General features: G+C 33.3%; 1 protein-coding gene across 2 annotated transcripts; it reads left to right on the forward strand.

Annotated features, from left to right (window-relative positions):
- Positions 1–247: 247 nt before the first annotated feature.
- On the forward strand, positions 248–22,983 carry LOC129943533 (cytoplasmic aconitate hydratase-like). Of its 2 annotated transcripts, none has more exons than XM_056053044.1 (14): positions 248–393; positions 559–739; positions 811–903; positions 6,898–7,067; positions 7,136–7,281; positions 7,347–7,416; positions 7,470–7,674; positions 7,748–8,050; positions 8,115–8,215; positions 8,274–8,390; positions 13,414–14,068; positions 14,134–14,566; positions 14,624–14,906; positions 22,699–22,983. In XM_056053044.1, exons 2-14 carry the CDS (start codon positions 733–735, stop codon positions 22,807–22,809), a joined length of 2,694 nt encoding a protein of 897 aa, XP_055909019.1. In that variant the 5' UTR covers positions 248–393; positions 559–732; the 3' UTR covers positions 22,810–22,983. The 2 variants fall into 2 exon arrangements, with proteins under 2 accessions (XP_055909019.1, XP_055909020.1); XM_056053045.1 differs by lacking the exon at positions 248–393 and adding an exon at positions 468–491.
- Positions 22,984–23,108: the final 125 nt, after the last annotated feature.

The raw sequence follows: 23,108 nt of genomic DNA on the forward strand, positions 1-23,108 counted from the left end.
ACGTAAAAAGAAAAATCTGAAAACAAACTTATTAACCACCCCATTTTTTTTGCTTTCAAAATTTTGTTCGTTTTCACATCTATTCATGGACTAATTGTCAAAATTACAAATACAACAATGTAAACAAACGGGTTTGGGAGAGTGAAACGTACGAAAGATTCCGATCTTGGTAAATGGAGTATTTTTGGTTTTGGGTTTGGTGTGAAAAGGCCTTAGCTTACAAAAAAAACAAAAACAAACAGTTCAACTGCAGCAAACGTCACCTGTCAGCTGTCACATCGCCTTCACTTCTGCGTTGTGCATTTTTCTTTTGCTAATTTTTGTTGCAATTGCAAGGCAAATACATTTAATTTTGTTTTGCATATCACATTTGGCCTGTGAATTGAATTTAAAGTAAGCTTAACCTAACCTGTTGCTAATAGTTTAATCCGACAAATTAATAAAAGTGTTATTTTTTCTAACCGCCTTGCTTTCTATCAAAAACAATTAACGTACATATTTGCTATATGAAAATAAATTAATGTACACTTGTACCTATTTTATGCTTTCAATTTGAAGTTCTGCCACTCACATCACAAGTCACAACCAAATCCAACACCAACTCAACGAATTAGTACAAATTGATTGGCAATTCGAAGTTGACGTCGTCGGCGGTAGTCTGTATCGGAATTTTGAATTCATAAATCAAAGAAGTTAATCTTTTTCTTTGCAAATAAACATTAAACAACAACAATGGCAGGTAAGACTCACCGTTATCTAAATTACAAGCATTGCATAATCTAATGATCTTGAACTTTATTTTACAAATAGGAGCAAATCCGTACGCTCACTTCCAGAAGTCATTCAACTTCGAAGGAACAGACTTTAAGTATTTTGACCTGGCTTCCCTTGACCCTAATTATGGTAAGTACATACGAAGCGTTGCAGTTGAAATTGTAAAAACCTTTATTTATAATAGTCGTAAACTAAACATGTGGAGTAATGATGAAATGATATTACCTACGCTAAATGTTGCTTTTAAATCGAAACTAGAAGTTAAGCTATTTCATATTCATACCCATCTAGAGGTGTGTGCCTTAAGACTTCTTTTTAATCTGCTATCGGTTGAGATTCAGATTCTATCTGCGTTTGGCATTATCGTCTCTTATCAATTACTCGAAAGAGATTTAAATTAAATGAACATTGCCAAAAAATTGGACTTTCAGCTTCGACATTAGCGGCACCTACCCATAAAAATGTGTGCTGTATTATTTAAGGCGACTTATCATAAATTCGAATGTAGATAAATGCAGAATTATTATTCAAATGGAAGAAAACGCTTAATCGGTTGGTATTTACATATGTAGGTACATTATGTATGTATGTATTGTCTGGGTTCGTAATAAACAGACGGAGAAAATAATTCATTCACCGTTATAATTTATTTAGATTCTATGGTACAATTTAAAAAACTGGTTTCGCTTGTTAGAGATTTTTGTTGTTTTGTTTGTTTGTTTATTTTGTTTTTTGAGATTTAATTTAAATAAAATCAGAACGATTTTGTAAATTGTTACTTCGATGTTTTATTTTGAGTTCAGAGTCAACCAGTTTACAACCGAGTATAGGCATGTAAGCAAAATGAAAGATATTGATGTTACTAGTTGTGAGGTGATAAAAATATACTTCTTCTATCGCAAGTTTTAAAAGAATTAGCAAAACCAATAGAAAGTTACTCTTTAACTATGGTTTTGGATAGTGTGTTAAGGACAGAAGATATTTTAAAACTTTTCTTTAACGTATGGCAAAAGGATTTAATCTAGAAACTGGTAACACAGAGTCAATTAACTTATGACGTTTATATAAAAACAAATATGAACTTTTCTGTCTTATTTTCTAAAGACTAAATGCCATTTTTTTACTTAAAACTTTTTTACCTTTTTTAATAAAGAATTTATGTCACAAACAAGTCGACTTGAATACAACTTTTCACTTGTCAAAAATGGTTTAAAATTAGAAGAAAGAAAAGAGGAAATACTTGGTATTGGTAACTATCGTCCAATAGCACTCCCGTCCCTTCTTTCCAAGGTCATGAAAACGCTGATTAGTTATCAGCTCAAGAAATATCTTGAAAAACGGAAGCTTCTTAATGACCGACAGTATGGTTTCGTAGCAATAGGTCCACTGGTGATCTCATGGTTTATCTCACTGAACAGTGGAACAAATCTTTACATCGTTTTGGAGAAAGTAAGATTATTGCACTTGATATTTCAAAGGCATTTGATAAAGTCTGGCATCTTGCTCTTTTATCGAAAATGCGTACTTTTGGTATTGACGAAACTCTTCTTAGTTGCATTAGAAATTACCGTTCAATACAAGTTGTATTAGATGGTTTTAAGTCTGAAATTCGTAAAATAAATGCTCTTATCCCCCAGGGCTCCGTTTTGTTTCAGACTCTCTTCCTTATATTCATTAATGATATTATGTCTGCCACTTCTAATCCATTAAACTGTTTCGCCGAAGACAGTACCCTCAGCTTTTCATTCAGATTCGATTTTCATTTGTTACAACTTGGCTTAAAATACATTACATTACATTTTACACTACTCAGCACATAAATGTACAGAGTAGAGAACACAGCACCTTCAGCAACTAGACTATGTAAGGTAATAACAACACTGTTGTATCTTTACATTTAATTATTAAAATAAATAGACCGACACTTCTAATTACTTTTTAATGTTGTATTCATAGTTAATCTTAACTTAATCTTTGTTCTTAATTCTATCGTGGTTAACAATCGAATGACATCTTCTGATTTTAATGTTATAACAGTCCCTCTATAATTAAGTATGTTGTAGGTATGTAAATAGTATATAAATCAACATATGTATATAAAGTACAAGAATACCTTTTTGGAATATACAACAATCAAGACATTAAAACAAGACAGAAGGACAGAAGAGAATCTATCACGCTCACTGATGCTTTATTTCGGTGATCGATGGGAACGGAAGCTTTATCAGTGACTAGGCCTTTGCCGGCTTAAAATACAAATAGAAGAATTCGTCTTGTTCTTCGCTAAAAAAGTCTAACCTGGTTTTATTTCTTTTTTTTTATTATTATTTGTATTCATAAAAAATATCCGTTTTTCTTACAAAACCTTTACGCTTTAAAACAAATGTTTACAAAAAGTTTAAATTGCCGTCGAGCTTAGCATAAAAATATGTTTCTTCGAGTTATTTTGTTCTTAGTTTATGTTGATTTACAACCTGAAATAATTAAATCATAATACTTGTACTTCCAGAGATGCTCATCTATTTGCTCTTTAGAACTACTGTCAAGTACAAAAATCCTTTTTAAACCGCACTAATGAGAAGTACCTTACATGGCTCTTTATTTCCCATCTATTGCAATGTGGAAATATTCAAAACCATATGCAAAGGTATCCTCCAATTAAATCATATCGACCTTTGTTAATTATTGTATCATATCATTAAAAGGGTGTTCTCGCTTTAAGTGTTACCTTAAATAGGTCAGATTCAAAATTTAGTTTTGGAAGACGACAGTGAAGATGAGATAAAGTTTTGTATTCATCTTAAGATCTAAAGAAAGTAACCATCGTCAGTGAAAATATAGGTCAACATCACGCATAACTTCAATATTACAATCACTTCGACTTGTTATATGTTCATTAATTCTTAAAAACAAACATAATATTAAATATAGCGGTTTTTTAGTTTTTTGTTAAAGTTCAACTGATTATTTGTGTGGCTTTAGAAGCTTGGGAAAATAAATTATTTTTATCAACGATAAAACACAAGGAAAAAATTATAAACAAAAACAGTAAATTAATGAAAGGTTCAAGGTTCAAAGTTCAGTTTGAACATAAACATAATGTTCGATTATATCTTGTCGCCATAAATGATGTTGTATTTTTATTTCTACAAAAATGTGTTGTGAAAATAATTTATCGATTTACCCTATTTACAATCATTTGAAACAGGTAATTGTTTTTGTAGCACTTTTATTTTTTTTAACCTGACGAGAACTTAAAGGGTTATGAAAAACCTTATTATGTTTATAATAGTGCAATCAATTAGGAAAGTAAGAGAAGTAAAAAGCAAATACAAATGGATACATAGGTCTTGAATGTCTTTACAATCACATTAGGGAATGGATGCGATTTAAAGATAGTTGAGAGCACTGAATTTTTAAAATTAGACTTACGGTTTATGACTTCCCATTGCACAATGACGTCAAGATTAAAATCGTTGCAACATTTATCTAGTTATATTCTTAAAAGTATCTTACCTTATGAACACCTAGGAGAAAAAGAACTTGTCTGCACTTGATTGTATTGATGGAATAAGAATGTTATGAATTTGGTATCTCTTTTTAAAGTCTCTTTTTAACTTCCCATAGGAAGTTATTGTAATGGGTCCGATTTGTCAAATTGAAAATTTTGATATTCCTCGACGTTTCAAGGTCCCTAGAGGCCAAACCTATGTCTGTGCGTGCGTGTGTACGTACTTTCGCTACGTTTTTTTCGTCGTCCATAGCTCAAGAACCAGAAGAGATATCGCCTTCAAATGAATGTTGTTATACAGATAATAAGGCAAAAAGATGCAGAAAGGGCTCTCAAGAAAATTGCGTGGGTGGTTTTTTTACCATAGCAGTTTAAAAAAAATTTGGTAAACCATAAATATCTTACGAACCAATTACGCTAAAGACTTGAATTAAATTTGATATAACATATTGTAACGTGATACCAAACAAGTATATTTTTAAAAAAAAATCTAATTAACGTTTTTTTATAAATAAAAAAACTTATACAAAAATTGTCACCTCGAAAATTTTACGAATACAAAATGATTTTATCTCCCAAACAATTTTTTGCAACCAAAAATAATGTTTTCAACAACTAATATTTTGAGAAAAATCGAATTGACAGTTTTTTTTTTATAAAAAAAAAACAAAAACCTAAAAAAACATTACTCAAAGTTGGTAAAAATTGAATTTCGACTTAAATATTTTTTCAAAAATTTTAGATTATGGCTTCCAAAGTATTTTATCTTATAAGAAATATTGTTTTCAACAGTCGGTTACATTTTGAGAAAATTCAAATTGATAATTTTCTTACAAAAAATAAAAACCTAAATAAAAAAATGAATAAAAGTTTTTAAAAATTGATTTTCGACTCAAATATCTTTTCAAAACCTTGAGATGTTGGCTTCGAACTAATTTAAATTTATAAAAAATATTGTTTTCAACATTTTGAGAAAAATCGAATGAACAGTTTTTTTTGGAAAAAAATAAAAACCTAAACAAAAAAATTAATAAAAGTTGGTAAAAATTTATTTTCGACTCAAATATCCTTTCAAAACTTTGAGGTATTGCCTTTAAACTACTTTTATCTTTTAAAAAAACATTGTTTTCAACGTTCAGTAAAATTTTGAGAAAAATCTAATTGACAGTTTTTTTTACAAAAAATAAAAACCTAACCAAAAAAATTACTTTCGACTCAAATAGCTTTTCAAAAATTAGACAATATTTGTCTTCAAACTTTTTTATTTCACAGAAAATATTGTTATCGATATTCGTTAGTTTTTTTTTTAAATATCAAATCTGCAAGAAAAAGTACGCAAATTTGGTAAAAATTGATGTTCGGTTCTTGATATCTCTCAAATAAACTTCATTCATACAGTTTGTAAAAATTTAAGAAATGCTTCTTAAATTGGTAAAAATTCGTTTTCTACTAAAAATCTATTTAACAAAACTAGATTTTCAAACTAAACTATTTCTTAATATGAAAAATATTGTTAATAATTTAAATTTTTTTAAGAATAATTCAACTAACAATTTTTTTAACCCAACAACAAACCTAAAAACTTTTAAGCAAGACAAATCGACAGACGGGTTGGGAAGTTATCTGTGTGGGTCGCATCCCAGCCTCTTTTTTTATAATAAGCACACAGTCAAGGGGATATTACTACCCTTATTATGCAGACACAGTGTGAGTACTAGGAAAAGGAGATGTCGGTGCACATTGGTTTTGAATTCCTGAATTTTTCAATTACTAGGAAAAACAGAGTGTGGTAGGCATTCCACATTCGTAGTACGGCTAAAGAACGAATCTCTGTATTTGGCATAACGGCCAAAGTTGGGATCGAGGGTATACTGATGAGCATTCCTAAAAAGCGCGAGTATTACGGTTGAACTGTTTAAGGGGAGGAATGCAGCTATCTATTTCACTAGAGCATAAATTATTAAAATAACGGTAAAAAAAGGGTCAGACAAGAAACTCGCTCAAGTACAGGCGGAGTCATAACACTAACTGGCACCGTAGAATTGGCGGCGAACTGCCTAGCAAAGAGATTAGATTTCTCTAAAGAGCTAACAAATTGGGTGTCATTTAAGCCTTCCACGAATTCCAGCGTAATGGAAAACTTTTACGAATCATGAAAAACAGTATCAGGAAATCCTTCGTCATACAAAATTGTATGAGATTTTCTTCTACGAACGTATTTGATAATATTTTTTTTTCGGAATTCGTAAAGGTTTCCGAATACTATAGAATTCTTGATAGGGCTGATTGACAACGAGCGTAGGAACCGATAAAGAGGAAGAATTCCTTATGTTTTTTACAAATGAAAAAACAGTTTTACTGCCTTTGTTACATTGCAGTATTTTTTGCGTAATTTTTGGTCATGTAAAGGTTTCCATTACCTAATAACTTCTGCCTTTCGGTTTAAGAACAATTTTAAGACTAAATAAAATTAACTTCTTCTGAAACCTAGAAAATTAAAAAAAAACTTGGTATCTTTATCTTTATCATTATTTTAAATTTTTTTTATATTATACGAACCGTTTGTATTACATTGTTAATTCAAATAATCGCTACTATAACAATTGTTCCAGATCAACTGCCCTATTCGATTCGTGTCCTCTTGGAATCAGCCGTGCGTAACTGCGATAACTTCCATATCTTGGAAAAGGACGTTCAGAGCATCCTTAAATGGTCTCCGGGTTCAAAACAAGGAGAGAACGACGTAGAAGTCTCATTTAAACCAGCAAGAGTTATCTTACAAGTAAATGAGTTTTGTTGTTTTATTTATAAACAAACACAAATTTCTATGAAACAAACATTTTATTAAAGGATTTCACTGGTGTACCAGCTGTGGTCGACTTTGCTGCTATGCGTGATGCTGTTCTAAGTTTAAATGGAAACCCAGAAAAAATCAATCCCATTTGCCCAGCTGATCTTGTGATCGATCATTCTGTTCAAGTTGATTTTGCCAGAACGTAAAGCTGCTCTTTGAGAAAATATTAAAGAGTTGAACAAAGAGATTTAACATTTTTGATTTCAGAACCGATGCCTTGAGCAAAAATCAAAACCTTGAGTTTGAGCGCAACAAAGAGAGATTTACATTCCTTAAAGTAAAAGTAATTTTCTCGTAATTAAATTCATGCTAATTTTATTTAAATTTTAGTGGGGAGCTCGTGCATTTAACAATATGCTAATTGTACCACCTGGCTCAGGTATTGTTCATCAAGTCAATTTGGAATACTTGGCTCGTGTTGTTTTCGAAGATGACTCAGAAGGCGGAAAGATTCTTTACCCTGATAGTGTTGTAGGAACTGATTCGCATACTACCATGATAAATGGTCTTGGAGTGCTTGGATGGGGTGTTGGAGGTGTGTTATCTATTTAAATTATTTATTGAAATGTTCAAAAACTATTGACAAAAATATTAAATACATTTTCCAGGAATTGAAGCTGAAGCAGTTATGCTAGGTCAATCGATTTCAATGCTGTTGCCAGAAGTAATTGGATATAAATTGGTTGGAAAATTGAACCCACTCGTGACGTCGACTGATTTAGTGCTGACAATCACGAAGAATTTACGCCAGTTAGGTGTGGTGGGTAAATTTGTTGAATTTTATGGTCCAGGTGTAGCTGAGCTAAGTATAGCTGACCGTGCAACAATAAGTAACATGTGTCCTGAATACGGTGCTACTGTTGGTTATTTCCCAATCGATTTGAATACTTTGGCTTATATGCGTCAAACAAGTAAGCTAAAAACTCCCGCCACAGTAAAAGACATCTAAAAGATCTGTAATTTTTTTTTTAATAGATCGCTCTGAAAAGAAAATTCAAATAATTCAGCAATACTTGGAAAAATCGCATCAGTTACGTGACTTTTCCGATGAGTCTCAAGATCCAAATTACTCTAAGGTAAAAAACGTTTGCTCAAAAAATATGTATGTATGTTAAAAAAAAATCATTTTTTCAGTCAATAACATTGGACCTTGGAAATGTGGTAACATCAGTATCTGGACCAAAACGTCCCCACGATCGGGTATCTGTTACGGACATGAAGGCAGACTTTCAATCTTGCTTGACCAGTAAGGTAAAATATATTGTAGAAAGTTGAATTCTCTTCCTGTTATGAGATAAACAAAAGCCCAGTGATGAATAGCACTTCGAAATTAACACCAACCAGACTTGGTTTATCCCATAATCTATGAATGTACTCAAACAAAGCGCACTAAATATTTGTTTTTGTATAAACTACTGCAATACACTAGAAATTGTTTGTAGTGCACAAAAGAGCTATCTAAAGGAAACAGCAACTGTGATATGTTAATGAAGATTGAATCACGGCTACTATTTCCTTAGATAACTCAATATAAGTACATTTGTAGTTTTTGCAGCTTTTCTATACTAAAATAATTTACAAAAACCACACAAGTCTGTTCCATCAACGAATTGCATTGATGTTCTAGCTTTATGATTGCTTAAGACCATGACCATCATAAACTAGTGCACCAAAGCAACTAATTGCAGAAACTCCAAAAATTATTCTTGTTTTTTTTCACGTTTAGCAAAAATATCCGCCACACTTAACACCAAAGAACTGAACACGCGAACATGTTAACAGGGCGCACGAGCAAATAAAACTGTTGACTAAAATACCAGATTGAGGTGTTTTTATAAAGCTATAAAGTGATTGATTTTATTTTGGTATATTACTATACTGAGAATAGGAAATTTTTCTTAACCCAAATATTTATGTTTTTGCTTGTGCTGTGTAAGCGATTTTTGACAAGAAAGTGGAGAAGAGCAAAGCAACAATAACCGAAGGAGGTGCACACTTATGAATGCCAAAATGCAACTAATACAAAAACTGTTTCGTTTGTAACCTACTTTCTGTTTGTTTACATTGATGAGTAAAACCGAGTATAGAATGTCCTCAGGGCTACAGAACAGAAATTGGTTTTTAAAACTAAATTGTTATCTGAGACTAAAACAAAAATGATTTCCAAATGAATCATTTCTATTTTGTCAACAAAAATTTGAATTTTAAATTCATTCAAATCTCAAACAATTACGGGAAAAAAGAAATGGTTTTGCTTAATTTCCTGCGAAATATTGGATTTTATTCTTTAATAAAACATTAAATTAGTTAATCTTTATTTTCACTTATGGTAAGGGCTTTTGAGTGCTTCAAAGAGATCTAACCAGACGCATTAAGGCTTAAGTTGTACACATTTCTTATTTAAAAAATACGCGTGGCATGATGGTTAGTGCGTTTTACTCACTAGGCCCTGGTTCTCTATGGACCATTTAAAGAATGCAAATTCATCTTGTGTTAATAACCAGCTGGTTGAAATGGCTCCACATTTTATTTACAAAAAAAAAGAACTCTCAAAAAGTTAAATTGGAAACAAATTCGATTTCCAGTATAGGTCATTATTTATGTATTCCTTCTTTGAGAGATTAAAATGCCTTTGTTTTTGGTTGGAGATGATACTTCATATCTCCAGTTATCAAATTAAAGTTTATTCTAAGCCTCATGTATACTCCGTCCCGTCTATGGTCATTTTTCTTATGAAAATACATTTATTTTTAAATTGTGAACTTAAATAATTGATTTCTCATTCCAGGGAATCAATTAATTAATTATTAATAAGAAAATATTAAATTTTAATTCAATACTTAATTTGTAGTGAAGCTCAGAGTACTTTTTATTTACCTATAAATATAAAAACAAATCATAAGCCAAGAATTCTTACGGCCTCCAAAATTCAGTATCATTAGGTTTGTACTCTGTTGGTTGACCATGATTATTTTTATTGCGTGACTTCTTCTTGCAAAACTTTCATATTAACGCCTGACGTCTACTTTGTGGGATAGAGTACAAAACTTCTTTGATTCCAGACCAAAGTTCGTTTGTTCAAACTTAACCTTCACATCGTTTCATAAATATACTATGGACTAAGATCGGGGCTTTAAGCTGGTCAAGTGTGAACAGTTGTTAGTTATTGTTTAGGGTCATTTACCAATTAATCCAATTAACGGACACAAGAATACTTTACAGTACGACCGAAATTGGGCTCAAAGGTAAACTGATGGGCATTCCTAAAAGAACGAGTATTACGGTTGAATTGTTTGAGGAGAGGAATGCAATTGACTATTTCATTAGAACTTTGCTCATGGAAGTATCTAATAAATATAAGAGACATGAACCTTACGACGGTGTTCGAGAGATGGAAAAGTTTCAGTTAGACAACGGCCACCTATCATTTTTAGAGCTCTCTTTTGAATTCTGCCCAAGAGACTGAAGTGGGTTGTAGGAGCACCTGCCCAAATATGGGAATTGTACTCAAGAGTACTGTCATCAGCAAAACAATTTAGTGGGTTAGAAGTTTCAGTTTATAAAAATAAGGAAGAGCGTCGGAGACAAAATGGACCACTGTGGCACACCAGAATATGGTTTCAAGGTAGTTCTTAATATTTTGGTCTATCCATTCTGCCCTCAAATGGGCCCACTGCTCGCTATTGTACTTATAAAAATGCGTCGAACATAGATTAATGAACAAATTTGTTGCAGTCTAGTCAAACACAGTTCACATTTAGTTCATCAATTAATTGAATTCTTTTGCAAAACTGTACGTTCCAACCTCGTTCAATTCAGCTATAATGGTGTCAGAAGACATAAAAGGGCCATACTTACTTTTTCTTGCTATCGCTCTATTCACTCGTATCAAAGTTTTGTCAAGGATTAGCTTCCGCAGTTAAATATACAAACTTAATTCTTTATTGTCTTTTGCCAAGAAAATGGTATAATAAACTTATTTACCTGAAAATTTGGTGTTTTCGCTATTATTTAGTTAATTGTGAAGATAGGGAATAACTGTCCTTTTTTCGGAATGCGATTAACTTAGCAGCTACGATGGAGAGGAGAGACCTACATTTTGTATGCCGAATTTGAACACCTTATTCAAGAAAGCACACTGACAAGAATTACTCTTTAAAAAATTTTCAATACTTTGCAAGAGGCAGTACTCATGGCTTAGACATATTAGTCCTTTGTTATAACTATCGTGCCTTGGGTACTACAATCTTGAAAATATGCCAGAAAAAGACAAATATTACAACTAACAAATTCTTGAAAAGTAAATAGTGTGCTATTTCTTTGACTTCACAATTAAAATTATATACATACGCTTATCTGAATAGGTTCACAAATATTTTCACCACACTGTTGGCTTCCCTTCATATGTATTGCAATGACACATCTTTTTTATAATTTTTAATAATAGGTGTTGTCACCTCTTTTTAATATAGTCTCGTACATTCGATATGGAAAAAACTATACAATTTTTCCAGGTGTTGAGTGCAATTTCTGACCAGGCTTTTTAATGACTGCGATTAATGACTTTTTGTCTTCGAATTGCCTCCGAAGTCCCCACACATTCTCTATTATGTTAAGGTCAGGGGAGTATGGAGGCCACACCAGCATCTCCACATTTTGACTCTCAATCCACTGCATTACTGCACTGCATTATCATGTTATAATGTCCACGATATTGGTCCAAACAGGTCAGAAATCTGTGGGAAGGCCTTTCAACACACCTTTATAAGAATTTGCATTCATTCTTGATGTAACAAATTGGAGCTCCAAGGCTCCGAAAAAGGAAATAGCTTCCCACACCATAACATTGCCTTCACAGCTATGCAGCCGACTTAAATAATGCTCCTCTTTTCGAAGGGCATGAAAGTAATAATCATAGCCGTCAGGGCTTTTTAAATTGAACTTTTTCTCATCTAAAAAATCACTTAGTGACTCTGACCTCCACGACATGTATTTATTACAGAATTGGAGACGAATTTCTTTTCTAGATTCGTTAAGTGGTGGTTTTTTCTGTTTTTTTTTCTTGTCAAATGAGAAGCACTTTTAATAACGCGTTTTACCGTTGCTAAACTGCAATTGACACCTGTTTTTATTTTTATTTTTGAAGCGAAATCATGCGAATTTAGAAGCAGCCCTCATGATAACACGTCTATCAGTCAATGATGTGGCCGTATAAGTTCATCCTTTAATGTTTTTCCATAATTTTGGATATTTCGCAAGTAACTGCCTGCCAAATTTTGACTTCTTTTAATTTTCTTCGCTATAAGTCGTTATCTTAGGACTAATTCCCAAACTGCTTTTATTTTGCCTTTTTCTTCCTCGCTTAAAGATTTACAGCGGCCCATTTTCACCGATAATAGGAAAAACGCACTAACTTTATTGACATAAAATTTCGATTACAATTAGCACGCAACTCAACGCAAACTGAAATATTCAGAAGAGCCAAAAAAAATGCTTGTTTTTAAGAAAACATTTAGTCTAACTACCGTGGAGAATTAACGGTAAGCTTTAAGACAATTTTGTTTCTCCCAAAACAAGTACACATTGATGATCTTTCATTACATACATGAAAAAAATGTATCACTGCAATACACATGAAGAGAGGCCAACAGTGAGGTGAAATTATTTGTGAACCTAATACCTATTCAGATGAGCGACAGTCTTAAATGAGTAACAATAAAACTTCTTGAGTAAAAAATCTACAATTTTGAACGTCTCTCTGTTATCAGATTTTTCGTTCCATAAATAAATAACTAAAATCCATTTTACTACGTTAAATATTTGACTCACTAAACTCTTATAAAGCTTTATCTTTAAGCCAATACAATATGGAATTATCGTATTACATCAACTGACCTAGTGTAATTAAAAGTATGTCACTTTACGTTCGTTAATAAAATCAAAAGAGACTCAAAAAACAATATGCAGTAAATAATTACTTAAATATACATATAGGTATTTATGCATCGTCAACATTAAGTCGAGCCTCCAACTGAATTTTTTATTGGAAAGCAAATGCGATCAAAGTTCATTAAGCAATTTGTTTTTTTTTTGTATTTTATTATTTTTATTGTTTGCTTAGGTATGCCAAATGTATGGCTTTGTAATAGAAGATATAAGAGCTGCAAAAAATGTTTAACTTTATAGAACGTTTAGATGTAGACTTCTTCATTTTAATTTTTAATTGAAAACTTTGTTGGGATTCATACTTACTTATGGTTTATGTTTCTTAAAGGTTGGCTTCAAAGGATTCGAAATTGCACCAGACGCACTCAGCGCGAGTGGCACATTCCAGTGGGATGATGGAAAGACCTATAAGATCACACATGGATCTGTTGTCATTGCAGCCATTACCTCGTGTACAAATACAAGTAATCCTTCAGTGATGCTAGGTGCTGGTATGCTGGCAAAGAATGCAATTGAAAAGGGTCTTTCGATTGCTCCCTACATCAAGACTTCACTCTCACCTGGGTCGGGAGTTGTAACCTATTATCTTAGAGAGTCGGGTGTGATTCCATATCTGGAACAATTAGGTTTTGATGTCGTCGGCTATGGATGCATGACTTGTATTGGCAATTCTGGACCGCTGGATGATAATGTTGTTAATACCATCGAAAAGAATGGATTAGTTTGTTGTGGTGTTCTTTCTGGTAACAGAAACTTTGAGGGTCGTATTCATCCGAATACAAGGGCCAACTACCTGGCGAGTCCGTTGTTAGTTATAGCCTATGCAATTGCCGGTCGAGTTGACATAGACTTCGAAACCGAACCAATCGGTGTGAATGCTAAGGGAGAGAAGGTATTCCTACGTGAAATATGGCCCACAAGGAATGAAATTCAAAAGGTAGAAAATACACATGTCATTCCGGCTATGTTTCAAGAAGTCTACAGTAAGACACATTATGATAACCATAAATGAGGAAAGTTTAATTACTGTCGTTGTTGTTTATTTCAGGCAAAATCGAATTGGGTTCTGAAGATTGGCAAAACTTAGAAGTATCCGATGGTCAGTTGTATCCTTGGAGCGGAGAATCAACATACATCAAGCGACCACCCTTCTTCGATGGAATGACACGCCAATTGCCAGAAATCAAGTCTTTGAAAAATGCACGTTGCTTGTTGTTCTTGGGTGACTCTGTCACAACCGATCACATTTCTCCAGCTGGTTCGATTGCCAGAAATAGCCCTGCTGCTAGGTATCTATCCGAGCGTGGTCTCACTCCAAGAGACTTCAATTCATATGGATCACGACGTGGAAATGATGCAATTATGGCACGTGGAACATTCGCAAATATTCGCCTGGTAAACAAGCTAGTTTCAAAGACAGGACCCAGGACCCTACACATCCCAAGTCACGAAGAAATGGATGTTTTTGATTGTGCTGAAAGGTTTGAATTGTCTGTGTACATTTTGAAGTGTTATTATTGTATGGGTTTTTAATTTAGATACAAAGAAGAAGGTACTCCGTTGATTGCGGTCGTAGGAAAGGAATACGGAAGTGGATCTAGTAGAGATTGGGCAGCAAAGGGACCATTCCTTCTGGGTATTAAAGCTGTAATTGCGGAATCATTCGAACGTATTCATCGATCAAATTTGGTGGGCATGGGCATCATACCATTGCAATTCTTACCCGGTCAAAATGCGGAAAGCTTGAATTTGAACGGACGTGAGGTTTATAACATTAGTCTACCCGATAACATTAAACCTCTGCAAAAAATTGAAGTTGAGGTAAGTGATTTTATAAATTATAAGAAAATCGATTCGTGATGTAGCACACAAATATTTTATAAAGAATTTGTAGTTTGTAAAAAGAAATCAACTTAAGCTTCTATTCCATAATCGAAAAACTTTTACGAATACCGAAAGAAACTATCACTAAATCCGTTAGTAAAGCACAGTTGCATAAAATTTAATATTACGATCATATTTGGTGGTAGTTTTTTTCGGACAGCATTAAAATTGATTGGTGATGATGTCATTATTGAATCATTTTTGTAGATTGAACACCGTCGTAAAATTTTGTGTCTCATCCTATTCTACCGTTTTTTTAAAGGACAATGCTCATCGTCATCATTATACCTTTGATTTTGCTGTCAACTACAGAGATTCGTTTTTTTGCTGAACTACGCGTATTGAAATGCTCTGCCACGTTGTCTTTCCCAATCAATATACAGGAGTTCAATGTGCACCGACACCTTTTTTCAAAACATATCACTCTTGACCCATATGCAAAAAGATGAGAAAGTTCTCCGAGTCAGGGCTGACGAGCTTGAACTCGCTTGTGAGATCCATCGAACAGACTAGGACTCGGACTTAGTTTCATATGCAAAAAAACGAGTTCACTCTATTCAGTTCTGACTCAGTGATATGAGAACGGTGTCAAAGCTCTTTGTACGCACTTGCACTGGTTAAAACAATAGTTTCTGTAGAAGAAGGAAGAAGGTAAGGAGTCGTGGACTGATCCTGTCCAGCAAACTTCAATCCTTGTAAATTTTTCATCCGCATTGCACGAAGCCTGTACATTTATTGAGTAGTATCCTTTGCTGTTGACGTACTCCTCGTGGTGATAGAGTGTATTTCTTATATGCAAATGTGTACAATCCAGAGAACCAATGGCGTAAGGAAACTCATACTTACTGCTCCATAACCTTTGCGCTTCTTCTATTTATTCAGGGACCTTACTATGTAACTCGATTCTACAATGAAATTGCTCGAATTCGAAAAATTGGTACTATGTATCTATTTGACTACTTTCGAACGAACGGGAATCGAATAGTTCTAGTAGTGCCAACTATATTCTTATGAACTTTCGAATAAATGTGGAACTACGTAACTCGAAAGTAGAATTAAAAACAAGGCAAAATCGAAAATAATCACTCTACAACAAATGTGATTGCGAGCGAAGTTTTTTTTTGTTAAGGTGTAAGTAAAATGTTAAATATAAGTTCAATCTACCAACCCCAATTACACCTGGAATTCGTGATTTTTCCAAAAATAGCGTTTGAACTTTCGTTTCTCTCCTCATTGATTTCAAAATTCATTGTCAGCGGGCACATGACTCTTTCGATTGAGCCCAAAACTTCGGCAAGTATTTTTGTCATGGTTTGCTGTGCAATTTCAGCGTTCTTGTCACCATCGATTTGGTTTTGGTAACATCCTGTTGCCAAAAATGTCAATGCTGCTGATAACTTAATGATAATCGGAACAGCAATTTGTCTTTTGCGTGTAGTCATGTCGGATGATATGGTGTTAAGTATAAACATAAACACGTCTTTAGAAAAACGATAATTCTTAACAAAACCAAAACAAATGTATATAGCATATGCACATATTTTTCATTAATAATGAGTCTAAACCATACATTCTACCATATACATATACATCTATGTACAAACCTTTTTCCATTCAGCTCCATTATGTTGGAATTATCTCTTATGCTTCTGCGTTCAATTTGCTCGTACCGTTCATCATTTCCTTGCAAATAAAACCGAATTCCAACAGTTTCCATTTTTGTAATAATTATTCTTGTCCAAAATTTCATGTTTTATTTTTGTTTTGTTTTTAAAACTGTCAAACACCTCGATACTCGTTCGAAAGTAGAACATTTTTTTAAAAATAGTTGGTATAACCGGCGTTCGATTCTACTTTCATACGTAGTACGATTCGAAAGTAGAATCGGAAATGAGTTTCGAATAGAATCAAAAGTAGAATCGAGATACATAGTAGGGCCCCAGAAGTGTGTGGGAATATGATCCAATCAGTTGCACTGCTTGCGGTCATAACCGTGTGTATTCAGGGTTGGGCCCAAAACTGAATCTTCACTAAATTCACTGAATCTATACAATTTTTGAAAATGTTCACCAATTGGAGACCTTGGCCATTTTGAAAGTTGTAAGTTAATTAAGGGAAAACCCATCTTCAATAATCTGTGAGATCGATCTCATGTGATGTAGCGTTTCCTCATCTTTTTGCATATCAAAGCTAGAACTAAGAAAGTTCTCACAAAAATGAGTAAAGAGCTTGAACTTATCTTTTTGCATATAACTCTTTGTCTTGGTATAATACAAAAATTACTTATGAATTGACCAAATAAATTAAAGCGGGTTTGCTGTACATATGATAAGTTCCATTTGGTATTTCATTATTTGCTTCTAAGAAGTTAGATCCATTTAAAGCACCATTAATAAAAGTCTTTTAAAAAACCTTAAGTACAAAATTACTCTTAACAAATATCGGCAAAACAATCTTTGCGTTTACACATTCTTTTTTTTGTTGTTTTTTAATGAACCGAAAATAGAATTTGCTCTTATATTTCCGAACTTGGTCGAATGAAGCGTTTTAGGTGTTTTCTGACATAATGACATGGGATTGAAAAGTTTCTGAGGTTTTGAAAATTATAATAATACGTTGAAATTTGTGTCTTTTAAAAAAAAAGTAGAATTTTAAATTCAACAAATTTAAGGTCAAAACGTTGAGTTGGGTAGAATTCGCAAATCAGTAAAAAACGTTGAAATATTTTGAATTATCAAAACATAAGCTCAAAAACATTGAATTGATGTGTCATCCATCTTACTGCATTAATTTGACATCTAACGACTTTTCTCACTAAAATAAAATATAAATTTCGCGGACTACACAAGAATAAACTAATGTCGAAGTTAAATTTCTTTTGTAATTTTTTCTACCAATATGAATTTTGATAACGTTAATACGTTTGTATTGTTCCCTATAGGCTATAATTTAGGTTATTGGAATAAGACCCACTGTGCCAAACTAGAAGAAAAATGTAAAGAAAGATTTATTGCTTCAGAGGATATGGACTCGATCCAATGCAAATCCATCAGTTTATTGTTATTAACTTCGAACATTTCTTACTTTTGGCCATTTCTTAACGCTGGCTCAAAATTTAAATCCTTTGCCAAAGACTGGTATCCAGCATTCCTTCTTGTCACCTCTCTTGATAGATTCTCATTTTGCTTCAAGAGCTCAACAAATCCTTTCATCTTTTATTGGCTTGTAACTTAGCAGATTAAGAAATATCTCGAAGACCGAAAGCTTCTTAATGACAGGCAGTACGGCTTTCGCAGCAATAGGTCCACTGGTGATTTCATGGTTTATCTCACCGAAGAGTGGAGCAATTCTTTACATCATTTTGGAGAAAGTAAGATTATTGCACTTCATATTTCAAAAGCATTTGATAGGGTTTGGCCCCAGGCCCTCTTATCGAAATGCGTGCTTTCGGTTTTCACGAATCCCTGCTTCGTTGGATTAGTAATTACCTTTCAGATCGTTCAATTGATTGAATGGGTTCAAGTCTGAAAACCACAAAATAAATGCTGGTGTGCCCCAGGGCTCTGTTCTATCTCCAACACTCTTTCTCATTTTTATTAATGATCTCCTGTCTGCAACTTCTAATCCTGCTGTTGCTGTTGCTGATTATTCTGTTGCCGATTGTGCTGTTGCTGTTTCTGATGTTGTTGTGCATGCCGTTAATGCGCATGTTAATTCTAAAGATGCCGCAGAGGTCATATCTTTTGCTGATGCTGTTAATGGTGGTTTTACTGCCGCTGCTGCTGCTAATACAAATTCAACTTTACCATCTAATCTTGCCTCTGGAAGTAGACTTGCTGCTACAAAAGGTGTCCGTAAAACGAAAAAAGTTATTTCGGGCACAAGCGTACAAAATACGGAATTTGTTGTCTACAACAAGTTGAAATGGTTTCACTTGTCAAAATTTACGCCGTCCACGACGACTGAATCCATTACTAAATACTTATCGACCAACTTGAATGTGAATGAATCCGTTTTTAAATGCTTCAAGCTAATAAAGAAAGGAAATGAAGAAAATCTTAAATTCATTTCATTTAAAATTGGAATTCCTGTAGAATATGTACAATCTGTGTTCAGTTCTTCTTTTTGGCAATATGGAATTAAGATTCGTGAATTTGATTTCATTCCAAAAAACCTGTCAGGGATGGAGAATCAAAGAGCTATCCACTAAGTCAAGCTTCTCCATCAAATGCTGCAAATACTAATTCTTTGAAGATTTATTATCACAATGCCAGTGGAATTCGAACAAAAGTGCCTGCTTTATTTCTTGCGTCAAGTCATGTTGATTATGACATCATTATTATTGTTGAAACATGGCTATGGAGCGGAATTCTAGACACAGAGATATTTGACAACTCATACATGGTCTTCCGAAAGGACCGCTGTAACTCTGCAGAGGATCGTGGAGGTGGTGTAATAGCTGCTGTCCGCTCTTGTATATCGTGCAAAATAGTGACTCTCCCCATCACAAATGTTGAACAAATTTGTTTTTCAATTAATCTTGAGCCAGGTATTTTTATGTACTTTATAATTAGTTATATTCCGCCCAAAAGTAGTATTGAAATTTACGAAAAGCACTTGGCAAATATTGATTATGTGAATAACTTAAGTAACAACTTGCAAAAAATGTGTGTAATTGGCGATTTTAATTTAGGAGATGTAAATTGGTCGTACTCCGTTGCGGATAGTATGCTTATACCTAGTAATTTAAAAAGAGATATTGAAATTTCCTTTATTGATCACTTGTATGCTCTCAATTTATATCAAGTAAATAGAATTGTTAATGATTTATTCAAAATTTTAGATTTAGTATTTATTCATCATGATGAATTTAAGGCATCAGTTAATTTAAACTTAATGAATACTTTTAATCATTTCTTGTGCATCTTAACTAATGCTTTTTATTTATTTGTGCCTTGTAGAACCAAAAAGAATGGATCCAAACCCCCTTGGTATAACAAAAAATTAGCTCATCTTAAAAATCTAAAAAATAAATCTTTCGCCAATTTTAAAAAATCAAATAGTACGGACGACAAAAATATTTTCTGTAAATTTCGTAAAGATTTTATGGTGCTTAGTAAATTCTCACACAGAAATTATATCTTGAATCTGGAGCTTGATTTAAAGAGCGATCCTAAACGTTTCTGGTCGTTTATAAACTCTAAGCGAAAATCTCTTGGAATCCCAAATTCTATGAATTTCAATAGCGATGAATCTACTGATGTTCATAAAACTCTGGAGCTTTTTGCTCAGTTTTTTGAATCGGTGTATTCTAATGTCAATCCAAACTTTCCTCAACCTCCTCGGAACGGCCCTAAGGTTGATATTGGATCTATACATTTGGAATACTCTGATGTTTTAAGCGCACTTAACTCTCTTAAGCCAAATTCGAATCCAGGTGTTGATGGCATCCCTGCCTTAATATTAAAAAGATGTTCTAAGTCTCTTTGTGCACCGTTGCTTACAATTTTTGAACTCTCTTTGTCATCTGGGATATTTTTAGATGAATGGAAATCTTCTTTCCTAATCCCCATTTTTAAATCGGGTTCTAAAAATAATATTGAAAACTATAGGGGGATTTGCAAGTTGTCCGCAATTCCGAAGCTTTTTGAAAGTTTAGTAAAAAACAAACTTGATTTTCTTGTGAAAGAACATATAAATAGTGCTCAACATGGGTTCCTTTCGGGTAGGTCAACCATAACAAACTTGACATGTTTCTCATCGTTTGTTGTTGATGCTATCGAAATTAGAGGTCAAGTTGATGCTATATATACTGATTTCAGCAAAGCTTTTGATTCGGTAAACCACAGCATACTGCTGCTTAAACTAGATGCTTTTGGAATCCATTCAGTCTTACTGAAATGGATTTCTTCATTTCTAACTGGCAGGGTTCAAAAAGTAAAGATTCAGGAATATACTTCAAGATCAATCAAGTGTACGTCTGGTGTTCCTCAGGGTAGTCACCTTGGCCCATTGTTATTTATATTATTCATTGATGATATTGTCAACTATGTCAACTTTAGCAAATGTCTTATATATGCTGATGATCTCAAATTATTTTCAAAAGTAACTTGTGCAGATGACTGTCTCAAGCTGCAAAAGGATCTGGATAATTTATCTCACTGGTGTAACTTAAACGGTTTAAATCTAAATATAAAAAAGTGCTTCATAATTTCCATCTCTCGAAAAATTCTTACTTATGAGTTTATCTATTCTCTTGATTCCAAGCCTCTTCAGAGAACATTAAAAGTGAAAGATTTGGGGGTTCTTTTTGATTCTAAATTTTCATTCTCTCTTCATGTTGATGCGATTGTTGCAAAAGCTAACTCAATGGTAGGGCTCATTAAAAGGAATTCCGTTGATTTTTCCGACCCATACACCCTTGTATCATTATATACTTCCCTGGTCAGGCCAAATCTGGAATACGCGGATGTTATCTGGAATCCTTGTCAACAAAATTTATCTGATAGAATACAGAGAGTTCAGAATCGCTTTACAAGATATGTATTTTACAAAATGCGTTGGAATTTCTATCCTTGTTCCCAAGCTAGGCAAAGCTTTTTAGGATTGCAATCTCTGAGAGCCAGAAGAACAACTCACGATATTGTTTTTGTGCGGGATATTCTTTGCTGCCACATAAGATGTCCAGAATTACTCTCATTTATATGTATATATGCTCCAACGAGGCCATTGAGGGAAAGATCTCTTCTTTTTGAGACCAGACATAGAACGAACTACGGAAGTAATGAACCAATTTCAAGGTCAATTAGAGAGTTCAATAAAATTTATGATTATGTTGACTTATATCTCTCCAGAGAAAAATTTAAGAATGTATTATACTATTTATTCTTAAGATATTAATTATTTGTTATTTATTGTTAAGTACATTTATAATATTTATTTTTGACTGAAATGTAATCTGTTAAGCTTTAAGCTTGTAGATGAAATAATAAATAAATAAATAAATACACTGATGCGCTGACGAAAGTACTCTCAGCTTTTCATATTCGTTTTCCGACTCACATCCCTCTTCTTCGGATTTGGAACTGCAACGACAAAATATGATAAGTTCATTCTATTTCGACCTAAACAGAATTCTACAATGGGGATTAAAAACCGGCGTAGAATTTAATGCTTGGAAAACACAATGCTGTCTTGTTTCGTTTAAGCGAGATACACCCCCCTTGGATGGCACTTGCATCGAGTAGACTGAACATCTCGATATTCTCGGTATGTGTATCACCAAGCACCTTTTGTGGAACGATCACATACGCGATGTTGCCAAAAATGCCGCAAGATGTTTGGGTTTCTTAAGGCGATGTAAGAAGTTTTCCTCCCCCTTTAATCTGGCTCTTATCTAAAAAAGTTATATACGTCCAAAGCTTGATAACTAGTGCACCTGCAACTTACTTAAGCCTTTTGGACAGCATTGAACGTAGAGCATTTAAATAAATTGGTGATACAACCGTCGTAGGTTCGTTTACGTCGCTTGAACATCGTCGTAAAGTTTTAGACATCTTCGTGCAAAGTTTTAAAAATGTTTCCGAAATTGGTTTGAGAATATGTTGAAAAACTATTGAATATATTGTGTTGTGGTATCATTTTTAGGCCGAAAACATAAAGAGCAAAGTTGTATCACTTAATTCCAAATCAAACTAAAAATACGTGTATCCTTTATTTTTTGTTTCAGGCCGATGGAAGAATTTTCGAAGCAATTGTTCGCTTTGATACAGAGGTTGACATAACATACTTCAAAAACGGTGGCATCCTCAACTACATGATCAGGAAAATGTTGGATTAAGTGGTGCTGTGTATTTCAAAACTGAGCATTTTTTGTATTAAATTAAAAAACAAAAAAAATGGTATGGGTATTGTTAATAAGAAGAAAAGAAGAAAAAATAAGAGAAAATATTTTTGCGTTTTTTTGTTTTCTTTTTTATTTTATAATAAAGAACATTTTAGTGGTAACGACTAAGTTGTTGTTTTATTATTTTATCTAGTATACATTCTACTTATATGTACGAACATACATGCATCTGTTTTACTCTTACTTTTATTTTTCGTAATATAAATTTAAAAACTTTATAAACTCAACAAAAG

The sequence above is a fragment of the Eupeodes corollae genome, chromosome 1 (genome assembly GCF_945859685.1).
Source record: "Eupeodes corollae chromosome 1, idEupCoro1.1, whole genome shotgun sequence".
Classification (NCBI taxonomy): Eukaryota; Metazoa; Arthropoda; class Insecta; order Diptera; family Syrphidae; genus Eupeodes; species Eupeodes corollae.

What these genes read in the sequence shown, in the direction of transcription:
- LOC129943533 (XM_056053044.1), top strand. An exon ending in TTCCCTTGACCCTAATTATG is followed by an intron (nt 904 to 6,897) that starts GTAAGTACATAC and finishes CAATTGTTCCAG; the next exon opens with ATCAACTGCCCTATTCGATT. An exon ending in AATCTTGCTTGACCAGTAAG is followed by an intron (nt 8,391 to 13,413) that starts GTAAAATATATT and finishes TGTTTCTTAAAG; the next exon opens with GTTGGCTTCAAAGGATTCGA.